At 44.3% G+C, this 13382-nt stretch overlaps 2 protein-coding genes across 15 annotated transcripts in view; both read right to left on the bottom strand.

The window, feature by feature from the left end:
* Window positions 1-100: 100 nt before the first annotated feature.
* On the bottom strand, window positions 101-3899 carry LOC139531984 (uracil nucleotide/cysteinyl leukotriene receptor). The gene is made up of 2 exons (XM_071329065.1): window positions 3541-3899; window positions 101-1451 (listed from the first exon to the last, which is right to left on the bottom strand). Exon 2 carries the CDS (start codon window positions 1430-1432, stop codon window positions 476-478), a length of 957 nt encoding a protein of 318 aa, XP_071185166.1. The 5' UTR covers window positions 1433-1451; window positions 3541-3899; the 3' UTR covers window positions 101-475.
* Window positions 3900-3983: 84 nt separating this feature from the next.
* LOC139531982 (sickle tail protein homolog) overlaps window positions 3984-13382 on the bottom strand; it is a 230521-nt gene continuing 221122 nt past the window's right edge. For 10 of the 14 annotated variants that reach the window (XM_071329057.1, XM_071329052.1, XM_071329053.1 and 7 more), the window contains 7 exons: window positions 12957-13228; window positions 12444-12614; window positions 11587-11715; window positions 9660-9743; window positions 7677-9350; window positions 6938-7078; window positions 3984-5689 (listed from right to left, as the gene is read on the bottom strand). In XM_071329057.1, coding sequence (XP_071185158.1) covers window positions 5174-5689; window positions 6938-7078; window positions 7677-9350; window positions 9660-9743; window positions 11587-11715; window positions 12444-12614; window positions 12957-13228 — 2987 coding nt within the window. In that variant the 3' untranslated portion in view covers window positions 3984-5173. The remainder of the gene's footprint in view (window positions 5690-6937; window positions 7079-7676; window positions 9351-9659; window positions 9744-11586; window positions 11716-12443; window positions 12615-12956; window positions 13229-13382) is intronic. The other 4 variants (XM_071329058.1, XM_071329051.1, XM_071329064.1 and 1 more) reach the window with 4 other exon arrangements.

A 13382-nucleotide genomic window follows, 5' to 3' on the forward strand; every position in this document is an offset into this window, starting at 1 on the left:
TGTGTGTATTTTTGTGAAATTGTTAGATATTACTGCACTGTTGGATCTAGAAACACAACCATTTCGCGACACCTGCAATAACATCTGCTAAACACGTGTATATGAAAAATAACATTTTGTTTATTAATTAAGCCAAAAAGTTTAATAGGCATACAATATGCCTACACTATACAATAATTCTATGCATACAATAACAGCAATGGTAAAACAACCTAGAAATAACATGAATTTTCATACAGGGCCATAGGCCTACCAACCATTCTTTTTAATAAGATATTTGCATGTAGCCTTTATTGCACAACACCACAATGAGATCATACTGTAGGATTCAACATTGTACATTGCCATTGTAATATGAAATAGTCATTGAATCACTGCAAGCATACACTTGTACTGGTCTCAGAGCAGGAGGGGTGCTGATCTTGGATCAGTTTAGCCTTAAAAAAAAAGATGTACCGCGGGACCTGATCCTAGATCAGCTTGTGGTTGGCTGGTCCGCTCTCCTGTCTCTACAGAACAGCTGCAGCAGTATACTTTGATAAGTCCTTGCCAAAAAAAAGTACATAATAGGATCCAAAGCTCCACTCAGACAGGTTAGTGCGGAAGTGACTCGGTTGGCTAGTGCCAGAGCCTCAATGGACGCAGTTTCCATGTCGCTATGAGTGTGTCTCTCAATGTAGATGATACGGTTCAAGTGATAGGGCACAAAAGCAACCAGGAAGTTCACCATGATGAGAATGATCATCCTGATAGCCTTGTCTCTGATCGAGCTTCCCTCCTGTTGCTTGATGCCCCTCAGCTTCAATAGGATTAATATATAGGAGACCCCTATAGTGACCAGAGGAATAATAAATGCCACCATGGTTGACACCAGTGCTTTGGGAGAAGTCTTTTCCAAGTACAGCTGGTTACACATGACCACGGTTGTGTTGTCAACCTGAATCATCTTCTGTTTTTTGGAGAATAGCAAGGGAGCCATAGACACGGTCACTGTGACCCACAGGATCACCACGACCACTCGGGCATATGAAGCCTTCCTCATTGACCGTGATTTGAGCGGTAGGAGCAGGGCCAAGAGGCGGTCCAGGCTGATGCAGGTCATGAAGTAAAGACTGCAGTACATGTTGAGGTAGAAGAGAAACCCCACCAGGCGACAGGGGACATCTCCAAAGGGCCAGCGGCTGTCTGAGAAGTGGTAGACCATCCGCATGGGCAAGATCAGCACGTAGGAGACATCTGCTATGGCCAGGTGCTTTAGAAAGAGCTTGGAGGGTGAGGTGTCAGCCTGACGACAGAACACCCACAGTGCCAAGATGTTGCCAGGCACGGCGACCACAAAGACCAGGATGTAAAAGCTAGCAAACAGGATGTTCTCATGGTGGGAACCTTTGGTGTGAAAGCCATGTCTCACTTCCTCAGTGTAGTTCATCATTATTCTGTTGTCTCTTAGCCTATAGAACATAGCAAAGACACAAAGAGAAAAGACACTATAGTCGACATGATAACAGCGCAGGATCTGATATTGAGGGATCCCTGCAGTTGTACACAAAAAACATTGGCTTCCTCAAGGGTCCTTTGGGAAGGTTGATGGTTCTACATGGAACCATACTGACCAAAAGAACCCTGTGAGCCCTTCAATGGTTCTTTGCAGTTAAAAAAAGGGTTCTTTCCCATTTTGGTTAAATGCAGGGTCAGCGGCTCGTTTGAATATTTTGGGGGCGTAATTTGAGCACACATTTTTTTGAGCAACCATGAGTGAGTCATTCCATCAAATCTGTTGTTTTACGCTATTACATGTTATATATGACCATGGCCAGTGATTGTGTCTTGTGACACACTCACAAATGGCCTTATGTCAATTGAGAACAGATGACTAAGCCAGTAGGACTCAATTCTCTCAGGGACCAGAGCTAGCACACCTGTTTCAACTTGTTAATTAACACAATTCTAAAACCTATGGAACTTTATCAATATGACTATTTAACCAGAATAAAAAACCCTGTGTGGTTCTACAAAGAACATTATTAGAGATTGAGAAATGTTCTTTACAGAACCATTATCCATAAAAAGTTCAAAGAACCATAAAAAATATTTTATTTTGCCCCAAAAAGGGTTTTAGCCATAGTGGAACCCTTTTTTGGTGATTATATGTAGCCTTTTTTAATGGTTCAATATAGAACCTTAAAAAAAAAGTTTTTAGTGAGTTGTGAGTGATTATGTTGTTACACATAACTGTGGTTTCATTTGTGAAGTCTACATTGTATCATATAACCCAAGCCTGTGTATCTCATATGGCACCCCATTGCTATGCAGTGCACTACTTCTGACCAGAAGCCTATGGGGAATAGGGTGCCATTTGGGACATAACTCAAGTGATTATTTTTAGCATCAACAAGAGGTACATAGGAAATATAGCCTTCCTGTAGCAAATATAGCCTTCCTGTCACGCACACAGATCCAACCGTTTCAAAAACAGAATAGGGTGGTTATCTGTAGAGAACTACATGAGAACTATGAGAGGAACTACTTGAAATTGTGGTAATTTGAGCGATACGAGATATGTACATTGTGTATGACAGAGATAACGTGCAATGTATGTTAAGTGTGTAATAAGCAGTGTCTATTTTTGTACACAGCAGTACTGTGCGTCGAAGACTATTTCTCCTTGGGGACATTAAAGTTAATCCCATCTTATCCTATTATGAGTGCTAGCCGATAAATAAAAGTGAATTTCTCCAGGTGTATACAACTGACAAAAAGCATTTTAGGTGAGAGTGGGGTAAGTTGAGTCACCATTGTTTCTTGGAAACCAGACACAAAATGAATCATTTGAACCAAATATTTAGGAAGAGGTCATTATTTCATATAGTCTGTGAAAGAAGAAACCACATGGAAAAAGTTGTGAGCAAGTTAGGTCAAATTAAAATCAGGTCACGTGCAGCTGCGCTCTGAATGAATGATTACTTGGGTGTTGCCAGCTGTAGGGAGGATTAAAATAAGCCCAACCCTTGGAAATCTGTTACGGTACACAACCCTTCATTCCTATTATCTCAGTTTTGGAAGAGACTGTTTATGATTAAAAAATGTATCCTGTTTACACTTTGTAGTCAAATTTGACACCAGAATACATGTTTCTGACTCATATCGATGCCACATAGGTCACTTTCAAAACAAGAAGTTGCTTTTTTAGGGGCAATTGCTCTTTAACCACATTTTAATGTTTGTATGCAATTACATTGTCTCCAAAACAATTGAGTATTTTGGGTTCTGACCGGGTTAAGACAGTTGAACTAAGCTCATGAAGCATTTCTAAGTTATATTCTTCAAGAATCAAATGGGTAAATATCATAATACCCAAGTTATAATCAAGTCCAAACTGGGATTTATCAACTGCAGGTCTCCCCTTTAAACTTGAACTTTAAATCAACTTCACTTAAACTTTCATTTGAAATAGGACATTATTATACATGAGTCACATCATATTTAAATAGTAAATAATCAACTTAAATAGTAAATAACCACTTCTAATAATATACTTACCAGTAGGCTCTTTGTCTTCAAAGAGTAATGCTCATGATCAATTAATTACAGACAGGTTGCAGACTGAGGTAAGAGTAGTTCTGCTGTTCCTACTCTTAGATGTATTCGCAAAGGTTAATTTGCCTCTCCTCCTACACAGTTTTCACACCCTCTAAGCATTGGTCACGTTCCAGGCCAACTGCATTGCATCCACTTGGTTTTGTGCCATTTCATCAACCGCAGTCAAGCATCCGATTGCTATATCATATGATGCGGTTGACTGATATGATGAACACCTATCCAGGCATTGTGAGATCTGGCGTGCATCTGGAACACAGTCAGCCTGGAACGCTGCCATTATGTGGTATGACCACTCACTGAAACAGATTATACATCATTCAGTTCTGCTTGGTACATCGGAACTGTGTACAGGCTTGAGAGCGAAACAGGAGAGAAACTAAAAGTGAGTAGAAACGTCCTCAAATGCATTACAAGCATGCAGACCTTTTATTGTTTTTATTACAACACAATTATTCCTTTCTTGACCACATTGCTCTTTATGTAGAATGGTTTAAAGCTTTACAAAAATGAGAGAGAAACCAAAATATTTACAAAATCTATCTGTGCAAACATAATTCTTCTTTCCCTCTCCTAAAGCATCTTAAAGGCATGCATACAAATCAACTTTGGTATGTTAACAAAACTACTAAAAGTTCTTATTAGAAGCGTTTATGTACACGTGGTAGAACAGTTCATCGATGACTTTTGTGTTTTAGTAACTGTATACATTTAGACATCAATAAACATGAACTTAAAGAGACCTCCAGTAAAGCTGTTCGAAGGTAAAGACTTGAACCGTCACACCTCGAGTGTGTCGTAAGAGTTCTCACTTGGTATGTCATGGTTACAGTAATACAGTCAGGAAATGTCAGAATAACAACTTTGGCAAATAGGCACAATAACTACAGAAAGACCCAAAAATATCTCATAAACCTCCTTAAAATCTGTTTTTTTTATCTCCTAAAAATAAATTGGCAGTGCATGATATTCTTAACAAAATAGAAGTCAATGTAGTTTCACTGTAAACGTCTTTATACATACGGTACAGTATGCATTCATAAAAGGCATTTACTAGGGCTATGCTCAATGTTGGGCAACATAAGAAATAATGTAAGAGCAAAATATACTATGGTTATCCAGTCTCTGGTTTTCAAAAATAAAACACAATATTTCACATGGTCATAGTGATTGTACATCAACTTCATATTTTTTTCCATTCTTAGATATTGTAAGAAAAATATATTTTCAATACCGTTTTTAGTAGCGAATTGAGAAAGCGAGAGCTTCCACATAACCTACGAAGCAGTAAAACTATATCACTTTTGTTTTTCTTTTTAAAACTATTTACTCAGTACTCTAATACGCCTTTTTTTAAATCAGGGTTCAAGTTTAGCCAATGGAAAATGCAACTTAAAAACGAAGTGAAAGCATCGGTGTGAGTATGCGTGTGTCAAATCAAATTGAAATATGAATGGTGGGGGGAAGTGCATCCATTAAGCTTTTTACAACAATAAAATACAAACCAATAAACAACAACAAAAACATGAATAACGAGATTGAGAGAAGTAACCCAAACGGGGCTACTGTATGGGAGCTAAGTGGAGTCCTTGGCTGCTGTGGCGGTTGGGATGCAGGATTTGCCGCTGCTGCCGTTCTGGGGCCTGTAGCTGGTGAAGCTGGGGGTGTGTATGGTGCGGATGCTCTTCACACCCGGGCCCAACGGGGTGGGCGACAGAGGGGAGGGGGAGGAGGAGGAGGAGGGTGCTCGACCGTTTTGAGTCTGCGAGGAGAACGAGAGAGCTTTACCGGTGTGAGAGGGTGTGGGGAGTTTGAGGGAGGAACCGTTAGAGAGCGAGGGGATGTGGGAGAAGGTGGAGAGGGCCGAGCCAGGGTGGCGGGGGGCGTGAGGGGATGGGATGGAGGACTTGGTGGTGTGGGGGGAGGAAGAGGAGGAGGAAAGGTTAATAGGGTTAGTAGCATCTGAGTTTGGAGCAGACTGGGAGGTGCTGCCTTTACCAGAGCTAGGATAAAAAGCTGGGATTTTAGAGGCAGGTAAAGTAGGGGAAGTAGTTTTATGATCCCCCCCCGCTCTTTTAGCGCTTCCGTTAGCCTGCAAACAGAGATGCCAGAACAAAGACTGGTTGTCAAAAAGGGAACGGGTGATTTAAGGTAACAAATGTAAAAAAAAATGCAAGACAACATTAGACATGAAACAATCACACAAACAAACCTATTACTACTAAGATAACTAATAGACACACAACACGTCTCAAACTAGCTACAGTCTATGTTTACTGGGTTACTTGAGGCACAGTAACTGAGAGAAACACTATTCATTAAAAAAGGGTAAAGAAAAGATTGAAAGGATGGAAGGAGGGATAAAGGGAGGGGGGTTGGAGATAGGGGTGGGGGCATCTCTAGGTGCTGCCTGTGTGTTAGAGTGATTGTCAAGCTTTCCGAGAAGTGGAGACAACAACTGAGAGGAGGGCAAAGCCAGAGATGCATCTTGGTTCGGGAGAAAAGGTGGAGTATGTTAGATAAAAGAGGAGAGATTTTTGAGGGTGGAAAACATACAAGTGCATATCGGGAGCAGTAGGGGCAAATATTTGCATTGACTGCTACTACAAGGAAGAGAGATGGGTGGTAGAGGAGCATCAAGAGAAGGGAGGAAGGTAGCTTGGTGGAACCAGCCTTATCGTTGGCATTCACCATTCTGTTGAAGTTAAATATAAATGGTGAACGCAGCGATCCGGCTGGTTCCACCAGTGTAGGAGGGAGGGATATTAAAGTGTTCTTTAGTAACTGTGCATTGTGAAAAGAAAGGAGTGTATCGGGTAGGCTGCTTGGGTTTAGTAGAGGTGCATTGAGGGTAGGAGGGAGCGTGGCCAATCAGAAGTATCAGTTTAGTAAAGCATCCGGGGGTTGGTTGACAACACTGTTTAGGAACTCAGCTGTGATGGAAACGCGATGTGATGGAGAACTCAGTCAATGACAGGGTATATCTGTTTTGTCGTTCTCTTTTCTCTTTACATTTTTTTCATGTCACCAACACAGCAAAAGCCGCCATGAGCAGTGTGGACCATGCACAAGCATACAGTACGATGATGTTATGGGGGTAACAGTCAAGAGTCAAACATGCCTTTCAGTCAGAGTAGATCGAGAGAAAACATCAACAGAAGCCAAAATGGCCACCTCAATCCCATTTAAACGAAACACTTGAAATCTCACAGCTTTGGTTGTTTAAATATATATTTTATCCCTTAGCACAGGCCTCTTGTTTTCTATGTCCTGTGTTCACTATACAGGTGTGTTCCCTCTAGTCCCTATGGTCTCTGGTAAAGCCCTATAGTAAAACTACCTGTCGAAACTGCCTCTGAGTGCTGTCCTGTAGCTTTTGCTGTTTTCCTGCTTTGTCAGTAGTAGTCCCTGGCGACTGCCTGGACTTCGCAGACAGGGGCACTGGCATCCGACTAGTAGGGGAAGCGACACCGGTTGCGTTCTGCAAGAGGATCCAAACGAAACAAAACAAGAAAGAAAATAAAAGAAAGAAAAAATAAAAACAGAACACCATATTGGAGGTATGAGAAACTGTTGAAAACAAGACACTGACAGGTCAGAAAACTGTTCATTCAAGACTACCCTCACAGTTAACCTTAATAACACCGGTAAGAGCACATGCACCCCCTGTACCGTAGTAGCCTATACCAAAACGTATAACCCTACAGTTCATGCAATCCAAGAACAAGTTTCAAGAAACCAAAAAGACAGTGTAATCAACATTGAGTGTCATTGTGTGATTAAGAGTCTACTACTGGCTGAAGCCCCAGTTAGAGTTTGAGCAGCCAATTGAAGGAGAGACAGGAGGAGGGACCCATTGAAAATGCCACTCCCCAATCATGTTGGACCATGATCACACAGAGGGAGAAACCAACAGAGAGGGGCTCTGACATTTCCAAAACACCTGGGGAGTGAGTTAATAAGTGGTTGGTAAACCCAGTTGTAAGGTAAACCCAGTGGTTAGGATGGAGTGAAGGGAGGGAGGGACGACTAAAAAGAGGGCCCAAAGCCTCCCGATTGACAAGAGCTTAGAAAGAGACCTGTTGGCTGGTGACGGGGGTGACAGTGGCGGTGGGGATGACGGCTGGCCGGGGAAGGAGCTGAGGTTTGGTCTTCTTCCTCTGAGAGGAGGCCTTGCTGGGCTTGGGGACCTTGAGGAGTGAACTCTTGGAAGGGAGTGATAAGGACCTCTTCAAGCCTCCATTCTCCCCACTCAAGACACACCCAGCATGGGGCTCCACGCTGGCTGCACTCCTCACTGGTTTCTCCTGGTGGTGCGTTGCTGGGCCCATCTCACTGATGGTCGTCTCTAGCTGTTTGATGGTCTGCTCCAGGCTGTCCAGGGTCTTGTAGGTGCTCTTCCGGATCTTGTCCGTCCTGCCTTTGGAATCCGAGTGCTCCCTCCTTACAACGGCTGCAGCTGGGGCCTTGGGCGTCTTGTTCGCTGGGGCAGCAGATGGTTTGGAGCGACTTTGGATCTCAAATCTCTTGGCCTCCTTGTGCTGTCGGACTGTGCCGTCCGACTCCTCCTCGTCCTCGTACACCACCACCTGCAGCGTCTTCTTGCCCGTCTTGGTGCCCGTGCGGATGGCCTGCGACAGAGCGGCCAGCTGCTTCTTCGGAAACTTGAACGTAAACTTCTTCTTCCCGTCCGGCTTGCCATCACCGGACAACTCGGCGAGCTCCGAAGTCGAGGAGGAAGAGCGCGACAAGCTACTACTGGAAGAGCTAAGAGCACCGCTGGGGGCCTGGACCTTTACCTGCAGTCCACCACTGCTCCTCTCTGTCTCCTCCGTCTCCTCGTCCTCCTCCTCGATGCGCTCTGCGGCCAGCATGCTCTCCAGCTCCTCCTCGCACTCGAACACCGTGGACAGGCGCTTGTAGGCCGAGCGGATGTCCATGGGCTGGTCGAAGATGATGATGACCGGCTTCTTGTTGTTGAAGCCATTGTCCTGTGACCCCGCCGAGCCGCCCGGGGTGGTGTTGGTCATCTCCCGTTTCCCAGGTCCCCCACACACGGTCACGGTCTGGATGCCCCGTTTGGCGTTGACCAGCTCCTGGTACTCCCCACAGGACAGGGCCTGGACCTTGCTGTTGGTGATCATGAAGGCAATGTTGTCTGGGGGAGGAGGGGCTTCCTCACCAGGGAGGTCAGGGCTCAGGCTGGCCTCCTCATCCACCTCCTCATACCAGGGTCTGGGCTGATCAGTGGCCTCACTAAGAGCCTTCTCTGGGGGAGACACCACTGCATTAGGAGCCTCTCTTATGGTGGTTGGTGGAGGGACTTCAGGCAATGCAGCGGGCAACACAGCACTCTTACTAAAGGGAATGCTGGACTCCTGGACGACTGAGGAGACTGAGGTCTCTATCCTCTTGACTGTGCTTATCTGAAGCTTATCTACAGTGGTGGTCGCTGGGTTTTTCAGAACCCCTTTCACCACTCCTGGGCTGGTCTTCAATGACTCTGAGGTCACCACCTGTTTCTGAGACAGAGGGCTGGGGCCATTCAAGAACAGAGGCTTGGGAGATACAGGTGGCCCTAACTGCTGGGGTTTCGGTTGTGGCTGCTGGCTTGGGGAATTGTCATTAGCATTCACATTTGACACCTGTGAGGGGGATAGTGTTGGGTTGCCTCTGTGTTCCGGAGCCTCCTCCATTGCCGCCGGGGGTGGCAGCTGCTCTTTGGAAATCTGCCCAGTGACGTAGTATATGACCTGCATACGGCAAAGAAAGGAGGAGAGAATTTATATTAAAAACCACAACACTCCATGCTAAAATCTAAAACCACAACACTATACCACATGACAAACCTATCAATATGGGAACATACTGGGAACATACTTATATATATGTAAGGCATGCGAATGACTATCATAAGGCCCATATCATATGCTGTAGAACCTGACATGTTGAAACATATCAAGGCACGTTTGAAACTTTGTAGGTCAAGACTATTCTTAGCTTAATAAATGCCCTGAGATTTTTACTATTAAGTTTTAGCGGTCAAAATATGGTATCCGTACCCCTGGACCTTGACGAAGAGAGGTGGTGTTCCCGTTTTCATCCGCGTTGGGATGTTTATCCTCCCGAGTTTTCTCCGAGCTCTGCTAGGACAGTTTGTGAATTAAGGGACAGCATTATTGCGAAACTGCACTCTATGGGTGCACTGTATGGTGCAACTGCACTCCAAAGCCTCGTTTCCATTGACATTTAAATTCAAGGCAGGTCTTAGTAGGCACAGATCGAATTTGGCCCTGATTTAAAGTGCCAATTGAAACAAGGTTGAAGACACTGTGGATTGCATGGTACATTGGTATCACATAGGTATTTGCATCCACGGTCTTAACACTGCATTGGGCAACAACCCTCCTATAAGGCATCTTTTGATTTGTTGTACTATAGTATGTGTTTCAAGATCGAGAAGATAAGACGTCGATCCGGAAACGTCAGCATGTTTCAATCCTTCGTGTTTACAACGTGTTTGTTTACAAGTATTGCTAGATGCCTTATAGGATAACTCATGCAGGCACAAGTGAATGGTTATGGTATGTTATGGATATTGAGAGATGGAATGTAGTTAATGGATAAGGGAATGGATTATGTCAAAACCTTTTAAGGGACAATTTGGGATTCAAACAGCAAAGTAGTCTATCCAAAAAGTCCAAAAAATGGATGTACCAATCCCAGATTGCCCCTTTTACTAAGGAATTAGAGTTAACTAACTACTATTCTAATCTGGAGTATAGACTGACACTCGTTCTATCCACAGACTAGCTAATGTTCAGTGTTGCATCATTTTTAGATATATCCTCGCTGTTGTTGGTGCTACAAGAATGTTTTTTCAATCATTCCCATGTGGTGAGTGGAATGCAATGTTGCATGACTGAAAATGCGTATGTGGGAATAACGTGACGAAATCCATTACTGATGTGTGCGCTGGAAATTGGGTTTTCAAGGAAGAGATCAAATCTGACCCACGGAATAACTGGATCTCTCATACAGTCCATGTACAATATCTCGTGTGACGTGGTTTCCGAGTGAGGTTTCTGAGCGAGGAACATAAGATCCAGTGTTCCTCCTAAATGGTACCCTGTAGTGCACTACTTTTCACCAAGGCAAACAGGGCTCTGGTCAAAAGTAGTGCACTATATAGCTAATAGGGTGCCATATATGGGACACATCCACACTGTAGTTTACTGTGTGACTGTAATCTAATACACATACTTTTCTCCTGTGGACAACAACCACAGTAGGCATATCTTTGGGTATTGAAATGAATTAGCAGATCAAGTTACAGTTCTATAGAGATTTAGAGAAATAGTAAGGTATTGTTCCCAAGAAATAAGGCAAGTAAAGAAAAAAGGTCAAAGGGCAAAGTGGTCAAAGTGACCAAAAGTAAACCAAGTCTGCAAAAACAAGTCTGTCACCTAGGTACTAAGTAATAAAACCTTGTTCTCCTCAATAGCCAATCAACTCAAAGTAATTTCATATAGCAAAGTCTATAAGCAAATTATTATTATTTGAATAAAGGGCAGTTATTCCAAAGAAAACGGACAAGACCATTCGATTACGTCTGGATTCAAGATAAAGGATTATTTTATTGGTTGGATCAGTCAAGGCAAACATAATGCAATCAAATACCAGTAGCAACAAGACATCATTCATTTGTTGGATGCACACAAACTTTCCCAGACATTTTCTGCAGACTTAATCAGAGAAAAACAAGTCCAAGCCATGAGTTCCATTGAAATCAAAAAGGGAAAAAGAGAATAAGTCAGAAACAGAAGGGATTTTGGGTAGTGGAGTTGTTACAGTACAGATCTCTTGACTGAGGCAGAAGCAGGGAAGTGTGAAAGGCACAGAGAAGGTTAAGGCAATCGTTAGTTGGCGTCACGTAGTGGGCAGAAGCAGGCAGTTAGGCGGACGGCTAAACGACGCCACATCCTTTACCTTTTTCTCTTTGAGGGGCAATAAGGCCCCAGGTCTTAGCTCTCTTATCTGGGGCTCAACTCGAGTAGGGTGTGTCTCTAGCACACTACTTTTCACCCCTACATCCTTAACTGTGCACTTCTGGAACACCTGGGGATTGAAGATAGGTCAGGGGATTAGGGTTTAGGGCCCTGAGGGCTAGAGCCTACCTATACTTTACCTACCATATGTGAGGTGATAGTCTATTAAAAACACCTACAGTACCAGGCAGTTAAGTAGAGAACATTCTTCTGCTTGGTGCTGGTCTGATACTACTCGGATACTATTAACCTAGTGCTGTGGTTACCGAATGGTTAAACTATCTAAGGGTAAGGCCATGGTTAATTCTGCTTTTGTAAATGACTGTGTCCATCCTCTGCCAAGTGAAGGGTACCCAGCCACCACAAAAAGAAGAGATATAGGACCCACTCCCACAGTCAAGGAGAGAGACGGCACATTCAACCTCCTCACAACCATCATCAGTGTGTATGTGGATGTGTTTCCCGGTGGTTCTATGTGATCATTATTGTATATTATAAACTGTGTGGTTCGCGCCCTGATTGCTGATTGGCTCTCAGCCGTGGTATATCAGACCTGTATACCATGGGTATGACAAAACATGTATTTTTACTGTTCTAATTACATTGGTAACTAGTTTATAATCGCAATAAGGCACCTCGGGGGTTTGTGATATATGGCCAATATACCACGGCTAAGGGTTGTGTCCAGGCACCCCACGTTGCGTCGGGCATTATTGCTTAAGTATGACGTATGTGTGTGTGTGTGTGTGTGTGGTGGTAAATGTACAGCAGCTGTTGGATGTACGGTATGTTTCTCACCTGGAGCTCTGCCATGATTTTGTCTCCTTCGTCCTCCTCCTCCTCCTCGTGGTTGGCTGAGGCCGCAATGGGGGGAGGGGTGGAGGGCTTGGGCTTGGTCTCCGGCGGGACCTTGGTGGGTTTGGACTGGCTAGCTGGGGCTTGTGGTGGGACCTCAGCCTCATCTCCCTCCTGGGCGGACGGGAATGGGGGAGGGGGTTAAAACATTTAATATGACTCGAATTCTAGCATCAATATTATTTACCACAAGAGTTCGGCATGGGCCGTTCCAATATCAATTATAAGGTTCTCAGATTGCTTGATTAACTGTCCTTAGACTTCATCCCCTCTCCCCATGTTGTTTAAGGTCAGGTCTGGCCCACCCAAGTAGAAACGATGTCTATGGTTTGCCATTCGCTCTGGTCCAGGGCGTTACGTGCTGAAGGCTCAGTGTCAGCAAGCCGAGTGTAACCCCCGGGACCAGAGCTAGTTGACCGCAGACTACCCTGCAGCCTAACTACACGGCAGACTGACCTGTCCCGAGGCAGACTCCTTCCTGCTGGTGTAAACCACCTCACCAGACCGTGTGGTGGTCATTCCAGAGCTGGAGGTGGGGAAGGTCTTTCTGGGTGGTGGAGGGGGAGGGGACTTGATGGCCTTCTCCAAGCTGACTTTGCCCACTTTGTCTGCAGCAGCGGTAGGCTTGGTGGTGGTGGGCTTCTCTAGCACCGACTTGGGGAGTTTCTCAGGACCAGCAGGCTTGGCTATGGCTGGTTTCGCTGAGCTGAGCTCAAGCTGAGTCCCTTCTGTAATAGACAAACACACACATAAGGTCAACAATGAGGGCTACATGACAACTACAAAGGGTCATTTTCCTGAAGGAAAATGGTTTACTTGCTTCAAAAAACCTGTCCAAAATATATTTTTGTAGTAGTGGAATATAGTAGGAGCTAAAGCTGT

The sequence above is a fragment of the Salvelinus alpinus genome, chromosome 10 (assembly GCF_045679555.1).
Source record: "Salvelinus alpinus chromosome 10, SLU_Salpinus.1, whole genome shotgun sequence".
Lineage (NCBI taxonomy): Eukaryota > Metazoa > Chordata > Actinopteri > Salmoniformes > Salmonidae > Salvelinus > Salvelinus alpinus.